At 32.2% G+C, this 25,453-nt stretch overlaps 1 protein-coding gene across 6 annotated transcripts; it reads left to right on the top strand.

Annotated features, from left to right (window-relative positions):
• The first annotated feature begins 495 nt into the window (after positions 1-495).
• On the top strand, positions 496-17,682 carry LOC132277245 (exocyst complex component SEC10b-like). Of its 6 annotated transcripts, none has more exons than XM_059779040.1 (22): positions 496-1,125; positions 2,342-2,479; positions 2,570-2,638; positions 2,717-2,788; positions 3,219-3,299; positions 3,391-3,524; positions 3,734-3,947; positions 4,511-4,679; positions 4,761-4,837; positions 4,981-5,079; positions 5,177-5,267; positions 6,161-6,246; positions 6,358-6,531; positions 10,155-10,208; positions 10,337-10,468; positions 10,625-10,720; positions 10,804-10,944; positions 11,218-11,315; positions 11,520-11,554; positions 11,647-11,731; positions 17,240-17,338; positions 17,419-17,682. In XM_059779040.1, the coding sequence occupies exons 1-17, from the start codon at positions 685-687 to the stop codon at positions 10,927-10,929; spliced, it is 2,253 nt and encodes a 750-aa protein (XP_059635023.1). In that variant the 5' UTR covers positions 496-684; the 3' UTR covers positions 10,930-10,944; positions 11,218-11,315; positions 11,520-11,554; positions 11,647-11,731; positions 17,240-17,338; positions 17,419-17,682. The 6 variants fall into 6 exon arrangements, with proteins under 6 accessions (XP_059635023.1, XP_059635020.1, XP_059635021.1 ...); XM_059779037.1 differs by having other exon boundaries at positions 10,629-10,720; XM_059779038.1 differs by having other exon boundaries at positions 10,629-10,720; positions 11,218-11,554.
• The last annotated feature ends 7,771 nt before the right edge of the window (positions 17,683-25,453 follow it).

Genomic DNA, 25,453 nt, shown 5'->3' on the forward strand with positions numbered 1-25,453 from the left:
TGTGTCCAGTAAAGTAATATTAAAGAAAATTAAATAATGATCACAAAATTGAACCATCAAATGAGATAATTTAAGAGGATATCTTTGAAATCCTTTTATATTATTTTCTCAATCATATAAAGGGAAAAAATAAATTTTCCTTCTTTTTCTCTTATTTTAAGTTCCATTTTTTTCTATTCTCTTCTCTTCTATAAGTTTATCCTTTTATCTAGAAATTATTGTATATCCTAGGAGTATCAACAATCATGTTTCCCCAACTAAATGGTGAGTTACTATTTCTTAAAATAAATAAATAAAGTGTATTCATCGGCCTGGTACTAGCGAATTTTTAAAATCATTATGATATCTTTCTTTCCTTCATTCACTCCCTTATCCCTCATCCCTTGTTCTTTTTACTTTTGTTCTTTTCTCTCTCTCTCTCTCTCTCAACCAAAGTAATTACAGTATTTATTGCTCTTTTCTCTTCCCTTCTATTCCTTTTTCAAATCCCCTCCAATGCCTTCCCTTCTCTTCCCTTTCCTCCCAAACCAAACACAAGGGTAACAAACATTGCCAAATGATTTTAAAGGCCATTCCTTCTCGACTCCCTAAAATCTCCAACAAATGCCCACGAATCATTTTGTGGCTAAGATTTAGTGTTACTTCATAGTCCAGTCCATACCAAGAGCCAGATCAACATGTATTATGTACTCTCTACACCCAAAACAAGTGGCTGTTGCACATATTTCAGACCATATTACCGGCTTAATTCCCGGCCTGTGTGTCAGCTCCCGGCGACGGCACATCACCAAACCCGCCGGAATTTATGTCTGTCCTCCCAAACAGTTTAGGAATGGAAACTTAGTGATTAAAACTGACCAAAAATTCAAGTGGGTCGTTAAACTTAGCTTAGTAGACCAAAGCCCGCCAAAATCAACAATCGATGCGAAACGCCTGGTGGACTTCTTGTACGAGGACCTACCACACCTCTTTGATGATCAAGGGATCGATCGGACGGCGTACGATGAACGCGTCAAGTTTCGGGACCCAATCACGAAGCATGACAGTATAAGTGGGTATCTCTTCAACATAGCCCTCTTAAAGACTCTCTTCACGCCTGATTTCCAGTTGCACTGGGTCAAACAGGTATGCTTTTCTACAGTATTGTGGTGTGTATATGCGCGTATACAATGTTTGTACTTACTCATAAGGATTACCAAGAAGATTTCTATGTTGGGTTTGATATCAAGAACCCAAATGAAGTATCAATTGGCAGATAAAAATGATGTTTTAAATGTAACACAATCTGATTGATTCTCTGTTTTCTAGTCTACCAGAAAGTGAACCCAGAATATCAGTTAGACTTTTTTTTTGGTTGGTTATTTCACTTATATAAATATTACTCAGATTCTGAATTTTGCTTTGCATGTTGTTATTAAAAAATAAAAATAAAAAAGATTTTGAAATTTGGCTTATACTGTATCCATTTTGCATGTGATCTGCCCTGTAATTGTAAAATTAGCTGCATAACACTTCAGGAATTGTTAGATGTCATTAAATCCCTCTTAGTTTATATAGCTTCTGAGAAGAAAATGTTCAATGCTGTATAAGTTATTTTTTAGGCTCTTTTATTTTTATTTTTCGGAGTTTGGCAAAGGTCTAGGTCGAGGTTGAGGTGAGTCTATCGGGTGGGGCATGTAAAATATTTTTTTCCCGTTCAAACAAACGGAGCCTTAGGAACAAAAATTTTCCTGTCATGATTACTCTAGTTGTTTTGCAACATGTGCATTTTTTTGTTTGTAGAATCTCCATTTTGAAAGATAAATTTATGACTTTGATTGATACAGATAAGATCCTATAATTTCATTTTCACAATCATCATAGGACTTGGATCATTAACATCTTTAGTGGGTAAGTCGAGAAGTGGTCGATCACACAATTCTTAAGGCAATATCTTAAAGAAAGGCATGATCATTTGGGATTAAATAGTTATGAATGTTGTAGAACTTCGAAGAAAGCTAAAAGATTTTGGTTTAAGTTTAACTTAGGATCCAATATTGATTTGTTAGAGTGCACGCGAAATCTGACAGAGGATCCAATCTAAACAAGATGCCTTGGTCTCCATGGTAGCCCCTTTTTTTCTTTTCTCTTTTTTTTTTTTTTTTTTTTTTTTATAATTTGTTTTTTTAGAAATTACTTCTTGTAATGGTCTCTATTATCTTGTATAACTTCATTGAGGATATATAGCACACGGATTTCATTACTTTCCTGGCACCTAATTTGTGTTTGTTTTGCAGGTTTTCCTACAATGAATTTAAGTTCAACTTGAGTTTTGTTTCTTTGACTGATTGAGTTGCTATAGACAGGACCTTATGAAATGACTACAAGGTGGACTATGGTAATGAGGTTCATCATTCTGCCATGGAAACCAGAATTGGTTTTCACAGGAACTTCTGTTATGGGCATCAACCCAGAGACAGAGAAGTTCTGCAGCCATGTGGTAAGATCCCTTTCTGTGCCATGTAAACAGGAATAATTTAGTATTATCAAAATTAGTGATTTACTCTTTCTTTTTGTACACATGTCGTAGGACTATTGGGATTCTATAGAGAAAAATGACTACTTTTCTCTAGAAGGTTTATGGGATGTAATAAAGCAGGTGATTACCATTATGTTTCTAAATTTTGCGAGTGCCACCGAGTGTCCCTTCTTATATGTATATTGTAATTCATTGCAGCTGCGGGTTTACAAGACTCCAGAACTGGAATCACCCAAATATCAGATACTGAAAAGGACTGCAAAATATGAGGTTTGTTTGGATTTCCTTGAATAAGTCTTGCTGCAATAATGCATTTCTATTATCTAGAATTATTTCTATTCAATTGACCGAAATTGAAGCAAAACACTACGCCTAATTTGTGGAACCAACCAGATAATGGAGTTATTAGTTTGGCAATCTATTAAGCCTGCAAACCGACAGCCCATTAATGTTGCTATGGTGTCTTCATCTTACTTATAACAGGTTTTGAACTGTTGAGTATTTCATGAGTAGTAACCAAGTTTTTTTCAACTCGAATTTTTTGGTCATCGTTTATTTTATTACTATTGCCTTCTTGATATTTATGCGCTCGTGTAAGGACTTCTGACTACTGGGAATAACTTATTCTGCTAATGTGCCTATTAAATTCGTGTTTGTGAACCATATATAGGCTTGGCTATAATATTCAAATGAAATACAGGTAAGAAAGTACACCCCATTCATAGTTGTAGAAGCAGATGGTGATAAGCTGTCTGGGTCAACCGGCATTAATGCTGTTACAGGGTGAGTGTCATTCTGAATTATGTGTCTTCTTTATTTTTTTTTCTTTTTCTCTCTTTTTTGGATAATTTGAGATCTAATTCCATTTGCACGGGTATATTTTTGGGAAGAATTCCACAATGGAGAAGACACCCATGACTACTCCTGTCTTCACTCAAGTAATTGATTCTGAAATGTCCAAAGTGTCTATTCAAATAGTTCTTCCATCTGAGAAAGATATGAGCAGGTGAATTTCATCCACTGTATTCTATTATATTCTTAAATAGTAAAACTGAAACTATGTAAAATAAATTTTTCATTTTATTGTCAAAGCCGTGGCTGGATTTCTTTGATTACAATATAATTGCCGAGAGAAACCAAACCACAATAGAATAAGCTAAAACTCCCTTATTACATGATGTAAGCAATTGACAGGTAGTCTGTATTCTTGACCAGCTTACCAGATCCCAATCAAGAATCAATTAGCTTGAGGAAAGTGGAAGGAGGCATTGCTGCAGTTTCAAAGTTCAGCGGAAAACCTACAGAGGATATTGTTTGTGAAAAGGAAAAAGCACTTCGTTCCAGTCTTATTAGAGATGGTCTTAGACCTAAAAATGGTTGCTTGCTTGCTCGCTACAACGATCCTGGTCGAACATGGAGCTTTATAATGGTATGATATACATATGATTCTTATCTGGTTTAATTTGCTTTGAACCTTTAATTTCGTGGTTTCTTCTGTTTTTTATTGCTTTAAGAATGAATTCAAACCTTCCGACAATCTTATTCTCATTACTTTTGTGTGGATTTAAGTTATGCCACATCATCAGAAGTCAAAAATAGGCTGACATCATCTCAGTGTCAACTTTAAAAGAAAGCAAGAACAAGACAAAAGTGGTCAACACTTGGTCGATATATGGACTCCGGCCAGCTCAACAAAAACATTAACTGCCAGTCGATAAGCCCATGGCATGAGATTTGAAAACTGTCAATCTGCAATTTTGTGTTACAGCCTGTGATTCTTGTGAATGAGGGGATTCCCTACTTCTTTTGTGTTACTTCTCTGCAATTTTCTTTGGATAGGATCAAGCGTTTTTGATACATCCATCATTATAAGCAGATCATTTCGAGTTATACCCCATCTAGTTTAAGGATGAAACTGGTTCGACGATAAAGAAATCTTGGTAATTTGTACACCTTCTTACCTTCTTGTTTTTTTTTCCTTTTACAATGCAGTTTAATAGGGGAACAAGTGCTATGCAACATTATGTGGCAACACGTCCAATGTTTATTGACATGGAGGTCATGAATGCAGACACTAGATTGGTTCTTGGTGACCAGGGTACATTACCTAGTCCTAGCAATGTTGCACATGGGCTTTCTTCATTGTACAAAGAAATCACAGGTTTGAAGGCTTGCAATTTATCTCAATGAAAGGGTGTTAGGACTCAATGAATTTGATGTACTTGTAACGATTGACCTACAGACACTGTTCGTAAAGAAGCAGCCACAATAATGGCTGTATTCCCTTTTGCAAATGATGTTATGTCAATTTTGGTTCAGGTATCTAATCTTCAACTCACTTATTCTCTTTTCTGTTCCGTATGTGTTTAGTGGCAATGCATCAAATGAAGTTAAGATACTAGGATCGTATTGGTTGGTAATGTTACAATAATGACGAGTTTCCTCCTGTGGTTTTCATGCAGCGAGTTTTGGAGCAGCGAGCTACTACACTTCTTGACAAACTGTTGCAGAAACCATCTCTTGTTAATCCACCTCCTATGGAAGAAGGCGGACTTCTGTTAGTGAGTTGATTACTGAGGCTGCAATTGTTCTTTAATACCTACATCAATTATGTTAAAGTTGGATTTTGACCCCAGTTGTGTTTTCCTGATGCTTCAGTATCTTAGAGTGCTAGCAGTGGCATATGAGAAAATGCAGGAACTTGCTAGAGACCTACACGCTGTGGGGTGTGGTGACTTGGAGGTTGAAGGTAACAGTTAAGAAAACATTGCTAGCTTCTTTTTAGATCAAATACCTGAACTCCCTGCCTGTGAGTTGGTTCTACATTGCCAAGGTTACACTTGATTAAATGGTACATAAGTTATGTTTATATTAGGCAGCTTTGTTGATTCAATATGGCCGTGATCTCCTTAAATGTTTATTTAAGGAGATGGATAGCGAAAGAGATATACAGTGCATTAAAAAGGCTTCAATATTCATGATGTTGGTGAAGAAACATGAAAGTTGCTTTTCTGGGCATGGTTAGATTGCAACTCGTGTAAAGAAGCTTGGCCGGATTTAAATTAGATAAAAAATTAAAAAATACCACAAAGTTTTCCAGCCCTAAAAGAAGGATTGAGACCATTTGCGTGCAATACTGTAACTGGGATTAACCTTGTCGATTTGTTCCAAATGCTGTAAAGGTAATTTTGGCTGCTTTTTGATTGTTAGATTTGCTCCAATAATTGAACTGTTCAATCATAGAGTTCTGTTTTTGCTTTTTTGTTTCTGTTTCTGTAAAATACTTTTGTTTTCGCAAGGAACATAACATTATTAGATAGCAGGATAGAAAAGGCAAAATGCATGGTTTATGGTCATATTTTATGAACAAAGTCCAATTTTTGTTTTCTCATTGTGCCAATTTTAGTAGTGAAGGTTGCACTTTCCAACTTGTTAAATAATAAATATTCATTCAGTTTCAATTTGTTATAGAGAGTTTATTTATAACAAGTTAATGAAGAACAGTCTTGATATTTTCAATTGAAAGCTAACATAACTGAATTTTTCTTTAAATTTCTTATTGGTTGAATTACAGTGTACTGAAATTTTTTTCACGTAGTTCTTTTACTTTTGTTCTGAAATCAGCTTTCTTTTTTGATACAGGCCTAACAGAGTTTTTGTTTCTTGCTCACGAAGATCAATATATTGAGCATGAGCAGGCCTCTCTGAGACAACTCTATAAAGCAAAGGTTTAACTCTCTCTCTCTCCCCCCCTCTCCCCCTCTCCCTCTTCTTTCTTTGGCTGTTGTTGACTTCGTTTTGGTGTTGTCAAACTCCCTACAACCAACTTTAACATGCAGATGGAGGAACTGCGTGCTGAAAACCCGCAATCATCCGAGTCAACTGGGTCAATTGGACGCTCAAAGGGAGCTTCATTAGCATCTTCCCATCAACAGATATCTGTTACCGTGGTGACAGAGTTTGTGCGGTGGAATGAAGAAGCAATTACCAGATGCACTTTGTTGTCATCTCAGGTAAATTTTGTCTAGGCATTTGATGTTTCTTTTATTTCTGAAAGTTCTAACATGTTTACACAATTGGTGCCGACAAGTGAATTCAAAATGCCTAGTTAAGCCCTTCTGCCATCCTGAAAAGTTGAGAGACTTTACCATGTACTTTGAAGTTCACTTTGTGATAATTCACTACGACATTTGAGCCTCTTGTAAATTATAGCATTTTTTTTCCCAAAAGGTTGTGTGTTATAAAGATCAAGTTACCATGCATATATTAAGTTATATATCCATCATGGAAATGTCATAATTTTGAGATGTATGTATATCTGAACCATTAACAAATGTATTGCATTTTTTATTTGGTATCAGATTCTCTTTGATTTTTTTGGTATGGAATTCCTTGGCAATACAATGTATTACGAGAATGACGTATCGTATCTATTTTCTTTCTTTGAACCAAGGTGCACCAGTTTCACAATGTATTAGCCAACAGGTTTTGTTCCTGTCCATGGAGAGACCAGAATAGAGTTTCTTTCTTCTTGTTATTCTATTCTTGTGCATCCCTCTTTCTGCCTCTGTATTCTCTTCGGCTGTAAGCCTTGCTCTTCTGTCTTCAGCTTTCCGGAAGGCAAGGACCATATATAAATTCTTAAAAGAAGATCTATTACCATTTACCAGTGGCGCTCCCACTTACGTGTTGTGTTAGAAGATACAGACGAAAGACAGGTTGAATCATTTTGAGTCAGGTGGACGGTGGAGGTTCGCTTTAATTGCTGATGATTTATCTTCGTCACTATGTAGCACAGATTTGTACAGACATGCTGAAATTACTCTCAGACCTCTTGAGGTTACTCGAAATTACTTAGATTGAAGTTCTGAAAACAATTGTTGTCAACCTCCCTTGAGGTGTTACAAAATCACTGCAACCAGCACCGTCGTCAACTTTTAGGTCAATCAAAAGAGTAGATAATATGAAGTGAAATGACGTAAACGACTCTATTAACTTTATAAATTGACTATTTTAACCAATTTTCCTTAGATATATAAAATTATTATGTAATATCCAAATCATAAGATTTCATTTTCTTTCTCTTCCCCCAACGGCCCTTCTCCCACTGCACCCTCCACACCACCAGTCACCACCCATTGTTAGGCCTTTACCTCTCTCTCTCTACCCACTAGGACAAAAAAAAAAAAAAAAAAAAACAGAATGACTACCTCCGGTTTGAATTTTCCTTGAATACTATGAAGTGAAATGACATAAATGACTATTAACTTTATAAATTGACTGTTTTAACCAATTTTCCTTGGATATATAAAATTATTATGTAATATCCAAATTATAAGATTTCATTTTCTTTCTCTTCCCCCAATGGCCCTTCTCCCACTGCACCCTCTACACCACCAGCCACCACCCATTGTTAGGCCTTTACCTCTCTCTAAAAAAGGACTACTTCTGGTTTGAATGACTCGGCTGATGATGGCTAAAACAATGTTTGGAGGGTACTGTGGGTTTTTTGGAAGAGATATTAATGGAGGAATTGCCCATTAATTTGAACTGGTGATGGAGGTAAATAATGATATATTAGTGGTGTTTGAAACCATATGTTGTGACCATCTATGTCTCCTTCAACATGCAATTAAGCTAGCTTTCTCTCTCTTGCATGTTACACAACATTTATGACGAAGTATATAGGACAATTTGGAACAAGTAATATCGAGTTTTGAGTGATCTAAATAGTATAATTTTGTAATTAATGAAAGATGTGTGTTTATATATATGTATTGAATATGCCCCAATGTATAAGTGGCTGTAGAGATTGTACGAAAAGTAGTGGCATGCTTCCGGTGCTTGTTGTCGGACATGTACACACAAATTTCGTATCTGCAAATTAAAGAACGAAATATGGGGCAAATAATAATTTATTGATTTTTGAAAATTCGAGTACAATCCTCTGAGGTATTCTTTATAAAAGAAAGAAAGTATCATCTGATTCGATCTCCTTTGTTGGTTGGATCCAAGGGCTGTTGGAGCTTGATCTTGAATCGGGTTGTTGACAATCTTCTTCAACTATTTGTAGTTGAGGAAGACTGCCGATGATTTCTGATCGAGGGTTGACGAAGCTTGATCTCGAACAGTGTTGTTTAGTGATTCTTCAAACTTGTTGAATCACGGAGAAAAGAATGGAACGATTTTGATGTGCTTGTTTTTCTTTGCTGAATTTGTGGAAGAACGGCATGACTTTGGATGTGCTTGTTGTTCTTTGTCTTCAGATAATTTGTTGAATTTGTGGAAGAACGACATGATTCTGGATGTTCTTGTTGCTCTTCTTCTTCAAGGATTAGGTGTTGTGGATGAATGTCGATAGAGCTTTTGTATTTTAATCTTGAATTCTGGACTTCTGAGACTCTAAATTTCTGTACACCTTCTTCCTTCCTTCATGCCTCTATTTATAGACTTCTTGGATGAATAGGATGATGACATGTGTCCTTTCTTGATAAGGACACAATTATAACCGGCCTGGGCCGGTTATATTGTGATAATTATCCATTAAAATAATTATTCCTAAATATATTTAATTGAAAATAATTATATTTTTATTTAACTAACTGGGCTGGTCTAATTAAATAATTTAAGTTGACCAAGTTTGGGCCAATTAAATAATTTAATTAAATATGAGACCCATATTTGATGGACCAATTTGTCAAAACAAAAGCCCATGAAATTTTAGTGTCTACAGGACAAATTCAAATGGGCTGTGGGGCTTCAATTTGGGTGGATTGGTGGTGGAGGACGATGATTTCGATTGGCGGCGAAGGAGGAGAATTGCTCAATTGGGAGTGCAATGGTGACAGTAGTGTCTAAGTTGATGATGGCAATGAGAACCGCTGGGTCAGTTTGGTAAATATGGAGGGTGAGTAGAGGGGGTGGTGGGTTCTGTTCATTTTAGGTCTGTCCAAATGGGTGGCTGCAGCCTGCAGTGATGGTGAAAAAAGGATTGAAAAGAGAGAGAGAGATGATGGTGGTTGTGGGTGTCACGCTGACGGTGGCGGCGGCGGCGGCGGCAATGGTGGTTGTGGCAATGGCCATATGTGTCGGTGGTGGTGGCATTGAGGAAGAGGAGAGGGAACCGCATATGGAGAAGACGGGGGTGTAGAGAGTTTAAGAGGGTAAATTGGTCATTTTTTGTTACATTTCTTACATAACCAGTATGGTAGTAAATTATAAAATTCAGTCAGTAATTTGATAAATGCACAATGGATTTTTAACTTGTTAACGGTTCCCAACTCAGAGGGGGTGTCAAAGTGATCTTTCAAAAACTTAAATCTGATGGTAAATTTGAAAAAACTGGGGGGGTGGGGGAGGAGCACCAAATGTGGGAGGTGAAAGCTGTGGACACAATGATAAGTTGTTTGGTATTTGCAGCTGGCATTGAGTTTTTCTGTCATCTCCACTGGATAATTTCTTGCAATACTATATTCAAGTACTTTCTTTATTCTTTTTTATTTTTTATTCAGATGTATACCTGTCTAATAGTTTAGATTCTTGTGTGCATACTTCTATATTGAATTTCATCGGCATTATAGTTTTAGATAATTTGCAGTGTTTTTGCTTATTGATTCTTCAAATTGTCTTTGTATAGCCTGCTACCCTTGCAGCCAACGTAAAAGCTGTATTCACTTGCCTGCTTGACCAAGTAAGTTGGCTGACCTAATTTCCATATTCTGAGTTTTTAATTGTATATTGTGGCATTGATTTTATCTATGTCACGGGCACATAATTCTATTTTTCTTCTCGCCTTCCCTTTCCTTTGTCCTTCTGCAGGTTGGTCAATACATAACAGGACTCCAGCGAGCTAGAGACAGCCTGACTGAAGCTGCAGCTTTGAGGGAAAGGTTTGTGCTGGGCACAAAACTTAGTAGGAGGGTGGCTGCTGCAGCTGCAGCTGCTTCTGCTGTAATTACTTGATCAATCCTTTTTCTTTTTTTATTTTCTTTTGGTCCATGCATTCTGAATAGTCTTTTGTCTGTACTCTATAAATTCATTAAAATAAGCTCTTTTTTAAAATTTGAGAATAGTTTGAGTTATGATAGATGGTTTGGTCATGCGTAGGCAGAAGCTGCTGCTGCTGCTGCTGGTGAAAGCGGTTTTAGATCATTTATGGTGGCTGTACAATGTTGTGGAAGCAGTGTGGCTATTGTTCAGCAAGTATGATTTTGTTACCAAAGTTTGTGGGAGAATGTTCCGATACTTCTTTGTAATTAAAATTGATTTGAACTTTTCTTCTGCAGTATTTTGCAAATTCTATATCTCGGCTTTTACTACCTGTTGATGGTGCACATGCTGCTTCCTGTGAAGAAAACAGCTATGTCCAGTGCAGAGGGTGCTGCTCACAAAGGGCTTCAACAATGCATTGAAACTGTTTTGCTGAGGTTTGTGATTTAATGAATTTGCCTAAAAAATATTTAGGTGTATGGCACATGCTCTTAATAAAGCCACTTTTTCAGTGTCTGCTGTATGTTATGGTGGTTACTTCTAATATGGTAGTTTGTATTTTTGCTATTCTGCTGATGTTTGGATTCGTGTCTTTATTGTGATGATCAAATATTCTTTTTGACTCGAGGTCCTCCATGTATGCTTGAGGTATATTGTTGTTCATCCTCATGCTAGATTTTCAAATATATTTTCTTATGGAACTTGTGCAGGTAGAGCGATTGCTGTCAGCTGAACAGAAGGTAACAGATTATCGGTCACCTGATGATGGTATTGCTCCTGATCATCGCCCAACAAATGCTTGTACAAGGTATATCTGAGTATACAAAGTCTGAACTTGTACTTGAATTATCAATTTGTGAGTGTTCTATTCCAAAACTGCATGGATGCGTAGTCAACCCGTGATGTTTCACGGACCATCTGATGTGAATCAGTATTATTCTTATGGCATTTGAATTGTAACTACTACTTTTTTCATAACACTGACAAGATGCAGTCATTTCTTCGTTTCCAGGACCTTACGTTTTTTTACCTCTCATCAGTTTTCTGGTTGGCTTATTACTCCACTCTTCATGGCAGATCTGCCCCTTATTTGATATGTTGTTTCCATTACCAATTAACCTCTCTCTTCGCTTGGCCAGAGTTGTAGCATACCTATCTCGTGTGCTTGAATCGGCATTCACTGCACTAGAAGGTCTTAACAAGCAAGCTTTCCTTGCTGAATTGGTACAATGTTTTTTCTCTCTGTTATCTTTTATTACACAGTCTATTCTATGTTACTCTCCAACTTTTTCTGCCTTACTCGGATAGCATGTGTGCGTATTTCGTATGCAGAAGTCCATAAGTTTCAATGATGTTTGAATGTCTTATCTATCATGATGTTGCATAGATGATATTATCACTGCTAATTGATACAATTTTCTTTCTTCTGGTTATGATCGCATCTATGCAAATAGGTTCCTGCATGCATTTGTCGTTTCTCGAATAAACATGTGTTGCACATGCTAATCCATAAGCATACATTAATGCATTGTTTGTGTTTTGTCTAATGATTGATAAAACAGGCCAACCATTTAAAAACAAAAAAACAAAAAAATTGACAAAATACATGAAGCCACCAAACTATGGTCATAATAGTTTAATTGAAAGATCCTGTTCAGTTAAACAGCGACAAATAGCTTGAATTAATGGACACCAACCTATCCTACATTTCTGAGTCTGTTTGCAATGGCTTTGATATGGAAATTCATCTTCTGTTATATTTTTCGGCAAATTTTCCTTTTGTGTTCACTTTTAACAAGGTGAATCTGTCGATAGGGTAACCGCTTGTACAAAGGGCTGCTAAATCATTGGCAGAAGTTCACTTTTAACACCTGGTAAAGCCTCGCTCTTATCTTTCATAGTTTATTATTATTGTTGTTGTTGTTGTTGTTAGGGTAAAGTGCAAGAAAACCCCCTTCAACTATGTTGCTAGTGCAACTAACCCCCCCTGAACTACAATAAACCCCCCTAAACTAATGATTTGGTGCAGGCAACTACAATCTTGTCAATTGCTGTTATCGGAATTGTTAAAAGAATATTTTACCCACGATCAAGACGCCACCGTTTCACTCAACAACTCCAGTGAAAAAAAAATCTCAACAACCAGTTATATGCCGACACCTCACCCAATTTAATATAAAGAGAAACTGTGATATTTGAATATTCAATTATTCATATATAAGCCATATGTGTGTGCGTGTGTATATATATAGATATCGGGTGAAATATAAGGGTCAACCGACACGAAGGAATTTCTCTCTACCACTCTCTCTCTCTCTGTTATTCTCAATTGATCTCTACCAGCTCCGATGATGGCGAAGCAGCAGCGACAACCAACATATCCCACGAAGGCGAAGATTTGGCAAGGAATGTGACGGTTACAGATTTTGATGGTGGCAGTAGGAATCAGTCCAGTGGCGACAACGGCGAAAGGCTTAACCAACGAAGATAAAGGCCTGATAATTGGCAGCGGCGATGGCGATGGCGATGGCTGTGAGAATGCTGTGATGGTGTTTCGACAGCGAGACCCGCCGACGTGGCTTTTGTAGTGGCAGTGGTTTCAATTAAAGCTCTGTTTTATGAGTTTGGCGATGATGGGAGACAAACATATTGATGGAGTATTGCGATTGGGTTTTGCTTGGTGATCGGTGACAAAAAGAATTTCATGGAGTATTGCAATTGGGTTTTGCTTTGTGATTGGTGACAAAAAATTTCTTTGCAATTGTAGTGGCAGTGGTTTCAATTGGCAGTGGTTTCTTTGCAATTGAGTTTACCTGACAAAAATTTTCATGGGATTTTGCGATTGGGTCTTAGGACTAGATTTTGGGGTCTTGTGGTTGGGTTGCCGACAATCGCGATCCATGAGAGCTTGTATCGGAGAGAGATGACAGAGCGATATTTTGTTGAATGACTGAATGATACACTGTGTGTGTGTGTGTGTGTGTATATATAGGAAGAGAGAGATGGAAAATACAATGGCTTAGTCTGCAGTTCCCATCTCTGTCCATTGATTGTGTACGAACAACATACGAGTCCACACTCGCAGAGAGATAGAGAGAATTGGAAGGTTCAGTCTGATCGAGGAAGATGGATTTGGAAAAGAGAAATAGGGCATGTTTGGTTGGGGTTTGGGTTTAATGGAAATAAGAGGGGTATTATGGTCTTTTAGCTTTTGTAAGGGTTGTATGGACATTTAGTTAAAATTGGTTTGTCAGGTGATAGGCATGGGAGATTTCGATTGTCAGAATGGGCAATCTGCACCTAAAGTCGATATTTCAGGGGTTTTTTCTGCCACTTTTGTAGTTTAGGGGGGTTATTTGCCATATGGGTCATAGTTGAAGGGTTTTTTTTGCACTTTACCCTATTATTATGTTAATGTATGCTTACAAATAAGGGGAAAAAAGAAAAAAAAAGGGTTGCATGCCTATTGACATGCCAAAATTATGTCTGCATATTGAGGAAGCGCGTCTGTAAATGTTGGTATTAAAGAAAAAGAAAGGAAAAATTTTGAAACCTCTTTTTTTTTTTTTTTTGCAAAACTAGATAAAAATAATAATTATAATTGCTGTTTTATGCAATAAAATGGTGATTAATTTGGACAATGACAGTTTTTTTTGGTTTCCCCATGAGTTCTATTTTTCTCGTTAGTTTGGAAAGTATCAAACATTGATCAATTTATTAAAACTTTGGAGGAAATTATTACAGTCCCTTGTTATCAATCTCTCTCTTGCTCACTCCCTCTCATATTCACATGCACCAGTCATTTCTGATGCATTCTCCATGTTATTAGTCTTTTTTCTACATGTTTGTTTGTTAACGCACCTAACATCGAAGTTTGATGTCCCTTCCCAAGGTTTGTCCTTAGCTAAAGTTGAGTTAGAAACATTTACTTGGAGAGATTGTTGGAAAGAAGCCACTATTACATAAATCCCTACTGATATTAACTCTTCTTGATCCCATTAGTCTGAGTTTTCCCTGCTGGAAGAGCTAGAGGCTGAGTTAGAACTTCTTTGTTGTATGAACTTTTCAATCACATGGATTTTGACATGGTGAACGAAAGAAGGTATTCGATCACTCCCTGGCTCCCTCTGTCCCAAAATAATTTTCCCTTTTAGGGATTTCAACTTTGAAAGGGACATGCATTTAATGCACGTCTCTCTTTGAAATTCTAAATTTAACCTTCAAAACATAAAAGATTTTACATTGTTATTTTTTGGGGAAGTTTTCAAAATCTAGGGATAATTTGGATAGCTGAAACCTTTTCATTGATTGTTCAAAAGAGGACATGTACTATTGGACATTCCAAAATATAAAGAGGGTTTGAAGATTACTAACACATTTACTATTGGAAATCCCAAAATATAAAGAGGGTCTGAAGATTATTAAAGTGGACATTTACTAGTTTGGACATCCCAAAATGATGGAGGGTTTAAAGATTATCTTTAGTGTGAGCATTGCTTGACAAAAGTCGGGTTTTCTGCCAACCTATTTTTGCTTATAAATGACTTTTCTCAGAAATATTATTATCATCAAATTTGCAGCAATTATTGTTCAATGTGTGTGCGTGCGTAAAAAATTATATTTATCCACCCTATTTTGATTTGGTTCTGCTGAGCACATTTGCATTTTTATTACTTTCTTTTCTGGTGTAAGCAGTTCTAATTCTAGTTCCGACTAATCTCAAAAGCAACAACAATTAGGCTGTATTTGTAGTATGAGAAAAATAATCCTATAATGGTTTCAAATTATTGTCAGTTTGTCACTATTGTCTTTGTTGTGGAGTCAAATGGTCTGGCCTTCGTTAAATGAATTAATGTTTGGTCAATAGGACTTAAGTTGGTAAATTTCGTACAAAACAGATACTGTATTTTCAATTTCAAGTTGGTGTTTCTAAAAGTTGTTGAGTGAGTTAGGTGTTACAACAATCCAAGTTCTTTATGGAGATTCCAAAGATTCAGCAAGGTAAGAAAGTAATTTCCGCACTCAAGGATTCACCCACCAAAATAGGATTTCTAATCTTACATTGACGTCAATATATCCTTAAAATTGTGTTCTGAATGCATCAAAGTATTTTAATTTGAAAAACCTAAGTAAGGGGCAATGATCAATTGAAGGCATCGATTGACCCTCACTGGGGTAGGTTGAATCAATCGAAGTTCAGTTGGATCGGTCAAACTCTGCAGATGGCACAATGGCAGTTTTCAATTTGGTTTCAAACACTTAAAACCCTAATTCTTTTTGGCTTTGCAATTACCTAAGTTTGTGTAAACATAGAGGCATATAGAGGCCACATAGAGCATCCAAAGCATATTGAGATTTGAGAGCATAGGCAATTGATTGCAGTTTCTTTTCTTTTATTCATCATCATTGCATACGGGTGGTGAGTGTTTGTTAGAGTGTTGATTATCTACAATCAAAGTGCTTCAAAGAGATCAATACCAAAATTCCACTCTAAACAGAACTTTTTTGGACAATTAGTGGAGATCAAAAATAAAAGTTAATGATGGAATTTTGTGAGTAGCGAATTCGTAGATTGTCGGCAGCAGATCCAAAGACCATCTGACGTGAGTCTGAGTTTGAAGCAACTAGGTATTTTTTGGGTTTTAGAAACTGATACCTAAATTGTGAATGAATGTCTTTTCATTGATCTGCATGAACTAGCTCTTGTGGTTTTTACCCTATGTTTTTATTTTTTATTTTGTTTATTTTTTATTTGACGTAATAGCAGTGTTTTCATGTAAATTTCCATTTACTTTATATGTTTTTGCACCATCATGCTGATTATTGCTGTGGTTTATGATTTTTAGTTAAGATTTTAATTTCAATTGAAACTAGTTACTTAAAATTTAAATTTCTGTTTTAAGTCATCAATAAAATTTTGAGACCCATCCATTCCCCCTCGCTTGTCTAAGGGCAGTTTGGGGTTTAGTGTACTTTGACGTATCAGAGCTTAGTCTCTCACAAAGAGTTATTAGTGATGTAGGGATAGGTAAGAGCAGATTCGATCCCATTATGGGTAAAATTTCTAGTAAAAATTACTATCGAGTCCCTACTTTTCTCATTAAAAGACAAATAAGCCCTACAAATTTCCTTTAGTACCAATAAGTCCTACTTTTGAAAAATACGTCCTATATATTCCTTTTAGTTTTTATTAATTAATGGATATTGCATTATGAGTTTAAATAATAATTAATTTAAATGAAACTCAATTAAGAATCTTATTATATATTTAAAAAAAAAAGAATTATGAAGTTTTTTTCTTTTCTTTTTATTTAAATGTTATATCTAATATTATAAAGTTATAAATGGATGATTTGAGCCCAAATTTTATATCTAATTTAGCAAGGGTATAAATGAAATATTTAGCGATTTAGAACTTAAATAGAAAAATGTTTCAAAAGTAGGACTTATTGGTCCTAAAGGAAATTTATAGGACTTATTAGTCTTTTAATGGATAAAGTAAAACTTGGTTGTAATTTTTACAAATTTGTATCATTGCCATCTATCATTGAGCTTCTTTTTGCATTATTTTTTTTTTTCGCCTGAAGTTTCTTTTCACATCATATTTTATCTTCAAAACAATTAGATTGAATTGACTGCTGATATAATTCTGAATTTTAACCAGTCAACTTATTTGCTGTTGTTCTCCTCACCATTTTGCTTCACTTAATTGGCCGTTGATTTTGTTTACAGTGGAGGGCTGAGGCTGAAGCGTGACATAACCGAGTATGGTGAATTTGTGCTTCGTTTTAATGCTCCTTCTGTGGATGAGAAATTTGAATTGTTGGGCATGTAAGTTGTAGGGGTTTGTTAGATCTCAGGCTTTTCATTTATCACTCTATTTTGATTTACTGATTTAATTTTGCCTCCAGCATGGCCAATGTCTTTATCGTTGGTCCTGAAAGTCCCTCCACCCTATTTGAGGGTACCCCAAGTATTCGGAAAGATGCAGAGAGGTAAATGTAATATTGGCGATTTTTTATATATTAAAACCCAAAATGAGTAGCACTGACTGCAGAATTTTTGTAGAACATAATGACTTCATTTCTATGGCACGGTTTTTCCACTAAATAAAATGCATTAAAGAAAATCTCATGCTATTACTTATATCAACTGTTTATTTGTGAACAATACAACTTTAGGAAAAATCATGGGTTGATTTACTCGCGTTCAACTACAATTATTGTCCATAGCTGAATGCTTCAGGAAGGAATCACCTACTGCAGTTAAGGCTTTTAGGTACATAACTTGCATCAGTAATGTGTTAGGGGGAAGAAGAAGAAAGACAATGACATCACACCTTTAATGTCTATAAATTATCTATTCTTTTCTTAGTTGGCGACTCTCTCCTCCTGTACCCATATTCCCTTTATGAGACGTTAAACTTTTGAATTGACTGCAAATTCAGGTTTATCCAAGCTTAGAGAGGACTACAAGAGTGCAAAGCTTGCAGCCAAACTCAGCTCCTTGTGGGCTAGCTCTAGTTAGTGCAGTGGCACGATGAAGTTCAGTTCACACTCCACGTTACTTCGACTGTTTACGTCAAGCCCACTAAATTGTTTCTTTAATAATTGAAATAACATGTTTGCCTTACTTTTCCATTGATAATCCTTTTATTTTGTGTGCGTGTTTATCATTAGTGTGTGCAATTTATTCAAACACAAAACTGATCGGTCAAGGCACAGAATGGGGCGATTTACCGAAAATTCTTTTCGAAATACCATAGCATCACCTACTCCAGCGACTGCCATGATGCTAAATGTCACAGGGGTAAATTCTGAACACGAATCTAGAGGCCTGCGATGGCACTAAGTCAGAAATATGAAACATTTTTTTCTGAATTTCTAACTTAACTCAGCGAACTAACACTTGCTGCCTAGAACACACAGCAAATAAAACATTCTCACACACAAGTATAGTTGCAAAAATGTAAAGGCAATAATACCCACGAATTTACAGAAGCACAAGGCTTTTAACCTTTTACTATTATTCACAAAATAGTACAAGGAAAGGCCTCAACCTGCAGAAGCATACAATAGTCTCTCACAACACAACTCTGTGTCTCACTCTCAATCTGCCCTCTCAACAGAACCCACATTAGCAATATATAGGCAAATTTTCAAAACTGCCCACAAACTGTCCACTAAAGTGGTGGATGACACCCCCATCCACCCACAACAAAACTGTCCACAAACTGTCCACTAAAGTGGTGGATGACACCCCCATCCACCCACAACTACCCACTAAAGTGGTAGATGACACCCCCATCCACCTAGGGTCATGTTGGCACCCACTAAGTGTGCCAACACTACATATGTAGTTGACAAACCCAATTACTAGCTTGTTGGCATGGTCTGCTCATGCCACGTGTCCACAGGAAGTTGCACTCAGCATAGTGGAAGAAACCACCTCCAACCGCCTGTGTGTTGTCCTCTCAAATCTGTGACACATGGATGGGAAGTTATTCAGCACACTCCCATTCCCCACATGAGTGGGAAGTGCTAGTAACTTCCCCCAACCAACTGAGCCCACTTAGTGGGAAGTGTTAGTAACTTTCCCCCAACCAACTAAGCCTACTTAGTGGGAAGTGTAACTTCCCCCAACTACCTGAGCCCACTTAGCCTGTAACCATAAACCATGTCTGAGTCCCCTGAGCCAACCTTGCACGCTGAGCCTTGCCTACGTCCACTGCCTTGTGCCCATGTCCCTGACTTAACTATGCCACACGTCCATGACTTGTGTGGTCCATGCTTTAAGCAACATCTGAGCCAACCTTGTGAACTTAGCCCGTACCAAGCCCACTAATCTGCACCCACATATAAATGTCTCAAAGTGCACGACATCCAAATCAAGTGCCGTCTGCGCCAACCATCTTCTATGGATTCAAGGTACCTCCAATAAAGATCCCGAGCCAAAACTCCAAGCTTCACTTTTTCGCCATATTTACGAAAATGCCACTAGACACCCCCAGTGCACGCTGACAGCATCCTATGGCTGTCATGGGGCTTGTCAAAGTCCAAATCCCGTAACACTAAACCATCATTCCACATTTGCTACCACGTACCACCATACCACCTCTCTCTCCTCTCCTCGCTCTTAATTCTTAACACCAAATCATATATACATTATATCTATATCTATACTATTATTAAATGTGCAAAGTGTTCCAGTATTTCAGTATTTCAGTATTTATTTATTTGTATAAAAAAATATTTATTAATCGATACAAAAATAATTTCTATAAAATTTTAAAAATTACCTAATAAAATCAATCACATTCTATATAAAACTCTTATTTTTAGTTATTTTTTATGGATAATTATAGTTTCTATAAAACTCTAAAAATTGCCTAATAAAATCAATCCCATTATATATAAAACTCTTATTTTTAGTTATTTTTTATAGATAATTATCACAATATAACCGGCCCGCCCAATTATGATTATGTCATTATCTGAAAAGGACACATGTCATCATCCTATTCATCCAAGAAGCCTATAAATAGAGGTATGGAGGAAGGAAGAATGGGTACAGAAATTGAGAATTCTAGAAATCCAGAATTCCAGAGTAAAATACAGAAACTCTGCCAAAGAGTTTCAGTATTTTAGTATTTATTTATTTATATAAAAAATATTTATTAATTGAGTTGAATTTCAGAGCAAATACAAAAGCTCTGTCAAGAGTTTTCAGTATTTATTTATTTATATAAAAAAAGATTTATTAATTGATATAAAAAGAGTTTTTATCTATATTATTATTAGATGTGTAAAGAGTTTCATTATTTATTTACATAAAAAATATTTATTAAATGATATGAAAAGAGTTTTTACTAAAAAAAAAAAAAAATCTATAAAACAATAAAATCTACATAATAAAATTTAAATTAATCTATTTATCTATTTATTATTATCCATTTTTAATAAAAGAAAATCTAATTAGACAAGATTTATTAATATAAAAAATATTTATTAATTGATATATAAAATAAAATAATTTTTATAAACCTCTACCACAAATTAGCTTTTATTATGAGTATCTTAATAAAATTAAAACTAATTAGACAAGTATATATTTAAAGAAAATAAAATAATTTCAATAAAACTCTATTACAAAATACCTATTTTATTATCAATAAAACTCTATCAACAAAGATATGTTTAAAGAGTTTGTATAAAACTCTAATACAAATTACCAATTTATCAATTTATCATGAGTTTTTTAATAAAAGGAAACCTAATTAGACAAGTATTATTAATATAAAAAAATTATTTATTAACTGATACAAAAGAAGGCTTTTAAAGAGTTTTTAAAACACAAATTACCTATTTATCTATTTATTTTGAGTTTTTTTACTAAAAGTAAATCTAATTAGACAAGAATTATTAAAATAAAAAATATTCATTAATTGATATAAAAAGTGTTTTTTAAAAGAGTTTATATTAAACTCTAACACAAATTACCTATTTATTACAAGTTTTTTAATAAAAGAAAATCTAATTTACCTCATAAAACCAATCACATTCTATATAAAACTCTTATTTTTAGTTTTTATTTTTTATTTTTATGGATAATTATAGCTTTTTATAAAAATCTAAAAATTATCTAATAAAATCAATAATATTCTATATAAAACTCTTATTTTTATTATTTTTTATGAATAATTATCACAATATAACTGGCCTGGCCCAGTTATGATTATGTTATTATCTGAAAAGGATACATGTCATCATCCTATTCATCCAAGAAGCCTATAAATAGAGGTATGGAGGAAGGAAGAAGGGGTATAGAAATTGAGAATTCTAGAAATCCAGAATTCCAGAGTAAAATACAGAAACTCTGCCAAAGAGTTTCAGTATTTTAGTATTTATTTATTTATATAAAAAATATTTATTAATTGAGTTGAATTTCAGAGTAAATACAAAAGCTCTGTCAAGAGTTTTCAGTATTTATTTATTTATATAAAAAAAGATTTATTAATTGATATAAAAAGAGTTTTTATCTATATTATTATTAGATGTGTAAAGAGTTTCATTATTTATTTACATAAAAAAATATTTATTAAATGATATGAAAAGAGTTTTTACTAAAAAAAAAAAAAAATCTATAAAACAATAAAATCTACATAATAAAATTTAAATTAATCTATTTATCTATTTATTATTATCCATTTTTAATAAAAGAAAATCTAATTAGACAAGATTTATTAATATAAAAAATATTTATTAATTGATATATAAAATAAAATAATTTTTATAAACCTCTACCACAAATTAGCTTTTATTATGAGTATCTTAATAAAATTAAAACTAATTAGACAAGTATATATTTAAAGAAAATAAAATAATTTCAATAAAACTCTATTACAAAATACATATTTTATTATCAATAAAACTCTATCAACAAAGATATATTTAAAGAGTTTGTATAAAACTCTAATACAAATTACCAATTTATCAATTTATCATGAGTTTTTTAATAAAAGAAAACCTAATTAGACAAGTATTATTAATATAAAAAAATTATTTATTAACTGATACAAAAGAAGGTTTTTAAAGAGTTTTTAAAACACAAATTACCTATTTATCTATTTATTTTGAGTTTTTTTACTAAAAGTAAATCTAATTAGACAAGAATTATTAAAATAAAAAATATTCATTAATTGATATAAAAAGTGTTTTTTAAAAGAGTTTATATTAAACTCTAACACAAATTACCTATTTATTACAAGTTTTTTAATAAAAGAAAATCTAATTTACCTCATAAAACCAATCACATTCTATATAAAACTCTTATTTTTAGTTTTTATTTTTTATTTTTATGGATAATTATAGCTTTTTATAAAAATCTAAAAATTACCTAATAAAATCAATAATATTCTATATAAAACTCTTATTTTTATTATTTTTTATAAATAATTATCACAATATAACTGGCCTGGCCCAGTTATGATTATGTTATTATCAGAAAAGGACACATGCCATTATTCTATTCATCCAAGAAGCCTATAAATAGATGCATGGAGGAAGGAGGAAGGGGTACAAAAATTGAGAATTTTAAAAATTTAGAATTCCAAAGTAAAATACAGAAATTCTTCCAAAAAATTTCAGTATTTATTTATTTATATAAAAAAATATTTATTAATTGATATAAAAAGAGTTGAATTTCAGAGTAAAATACGGAAACTCTACCAAAGTGTTTCAATATTTATTTAATTATATAAAAAAATATTTATTAATTAATATAAAAAAAGATTTTATTTAAGTATCTATTTATTAAATGTGCAAAAAGTTTCAGTATTTAAGTATCTATTTATTAAAAAAAAATATTCATTAATTGATATGAAAAGTATTTAAAAAAAAAAAAAAAAAACTTTATCAAACTCCAAAATCTATCTAATAAAATTTAAATTAACCTATTTATCTATTTATTATTATGAATTTTTTAATAAAAGAAAATTGAATTAGACAATAATTATTAATATAAAAAATGCTTAATAATTAATATATAAAATAAAATAATTTTTCTAAAACTCTACCACAAATTAACTTTTATTATGAGTTTTTTAATAAAATTTAATTAGACAAGGATATATTTAAAGAAAATAAAATATTAAATGTGCAAAGATTTTTAGTATTTATTTATTTATATAAAAAATATTTATTAATTGATATGAAAAGAGTTTTTATAAATAAAAAAAATGAAAGAAAAAAAAAACTCTATAAAATTCTAAAATCTGCCTAATAAAATTCAAATTAACTATTTATTTATTTATTATTATGAATTTTTTAATAAAAGAAAATCTAAAGTTTCTGTATTTATTTATTTATTTAAAAAATATTTATTAAATGTGGAATGAGTTTCAGTATTTCAGTATTTATTTATTTATATAAAAAATATTTATTAATTGATATGAAAAAAGTTTTTATAGAAAAAAACTTCAATAAAACTCTAAAGTCTACCTAATAAAATTCAAATTAACTTATTTATTATTATGAATTTTTTAATAAAAGAAAACCTAATTTTCTGAGTAAAATACAGAAGTTGTGCCAAGGTGTTTAAGTATTTAATTATTTATATAAAAAGATATTTATTAATTGATATAAAAAAAGTTTTTATCTATAGTATTATTACATGTGCAAAGAGTTTCAGTATTTAACTATCTATTTTTATAAAATAAAATATTTATTAATTAATATGCAAAGAGTTTTTATTAAAAGAAAAAAAAAATGTCAATCAAACTCTAAAATCTATCTAATAAAATTTAAGTTAATCTATTTATCTATTTATTTTTATGAATTTTTTAATAAAAGAAAATCTAATTAGACTAGAATTATTAATATAAAAAATATTTATTAATTGATGTATAAAATAAAACAATTTTTCTAAAACTCTACCATAAATTAACTTTTATTATGAGTTTGTTAATAAAATTAAATCTAATTAAACAAAGATATATTTAAGGAAAATAAAATAATTTTTATAAAATTCTATCACAAATCACAAATTTTATTTTTCATAAAACTCTATCACAATAGATAAAGATATAATATTTAAAGAGTTTCTATAAAATTTTAACTCAAAATTTCTATTTATATATTTATTAAGTGTTTTTTTAATAAAAGGAGATATAATTAGACAAGTATTATTAATATAAATAATTATTTATTAATTGATCTATAAAGAGTTTTTAAAAGAGTTTCTATAAAACTATATCACAAATTACCTATTTATCTATTTATTATAAGTTTTTTAATAAAAGAAAATTTAATTAGACAAGCATTATTAAGATAAAAAAATATTTATTAATTAATATAAAAAGAGGTTTGAAAAAAGTTTCTATAAAACTCTAATACAAATTACTTATTTATCTATTTGTTATGAGTTTTTTAATAAAAGGAAATCTAATTAGAGAAGAATTATTAATATAAAAAAATATTTATTAATTGATATAAAAAGTGTTTTTTAAAGAATTTCTATTAAACTGTAACACAAATTAGTTATTTATTTATTTATTATAAATAGATTTGCAGAAAATATAATAATTTCTATAAATCTCTACCACAAATTATCTATTTTATTTTCTTTAAAACTCTATCATATATAACTTGTTTTTATCTATTTATTATGAGTTTTTTTTATGAAGGAAATCTAATTAGACAACGATATATTTAAAGAAAATAAAATATTTTTTTAAAAGAGCTTATATAAAATTCTAATAAAAATTACCTATTTATGTATTTGTTATGAATTTTTTAATAAAATATAATATAACTAGACAAAAATTATTAATATAAAAAATATTTAATAATTGGTATAAAAAATAAAATAAATTTTCTAAAACTCTACCACAAATTATCTTTTATTATGAGTTTTTTAATAAAAAAAATATAATTAGACAAGGATATATATATTTAAAGAAAATAAATAATTTATATAAAATTTTACCACAAATTACCTATTTTATTTGCAATGAAACTCTATCACATTAGATAAGGATATATTTAAATAGTTTTTATAAAACTCTAATACAAATTACCAAAACTTTACCACAAATTAAGTATTTTATTTTCTTTGAAACTCTATCGCATATAACCTATATTTATCTATTTATTATAAGTTTTCTAATAAAATAAAATTTAATTAAATAAGGATATATTTAAAGAAAATAAAACAATTTCTACAACTCTATCACATTAGACATGGATATATTTAAAGAAAATATATAATAATATAATAATACATATAAATAAAATATAAATGTTAAAGAATTTGAACATTTAAGTATTTATTTTTTAATATAAAAAAATTTATTAATTAATACAAAAAAAGAACTCTATCGCATATAAGTATATAACCCTTGTATTTATCTATTTTTTATGAATTTTTTAATAAAAGAAAATCTAATTT

This window comes from Cornus florida, unplaced genomic scaffold, assembly GCF_030987335.1.
Source record: "Cornus florida cultivar Cherokee Brave unplaced genomic scaffold, ASM3098733v1 CherokeeBrave_3.0.0_Hap2_Chr10, whole genome shotgun sequence".
NCBI lineage: Eukaryota > Viridiplantae > Streptophyta > Magnoliopsida > Cornales > Cornaceae > Cornus > Cornus florida.

What these genes read in the sequence shown, in the direction of transcription:
- LOC132277245 (XM_059779036.1), top strand. Translation starts at nt 685, where the DNA reads ATGTACTCTCTACACCCAAAACAAGTGGCTGTTGCACATATTTCAGAC. An exon ending in TTATGTCAATTTTGGTTCAG is followed by an intron (nt 4,838 to 4,980) that starts GTATCTAATCTT and finishes GTTTTCATGCAG; the next exon opens with CGAGTTTTGGAGCAGCGAGC. An exon ending in GTGTGGCTATTGTTCAGCAA is followed by an intron (nt 10,721 to 10,803) that starts GTATGATTTTGT and finishes TTTCTTCTGCAG; the next exon opens with TATTTTGCAAATTCTATATC.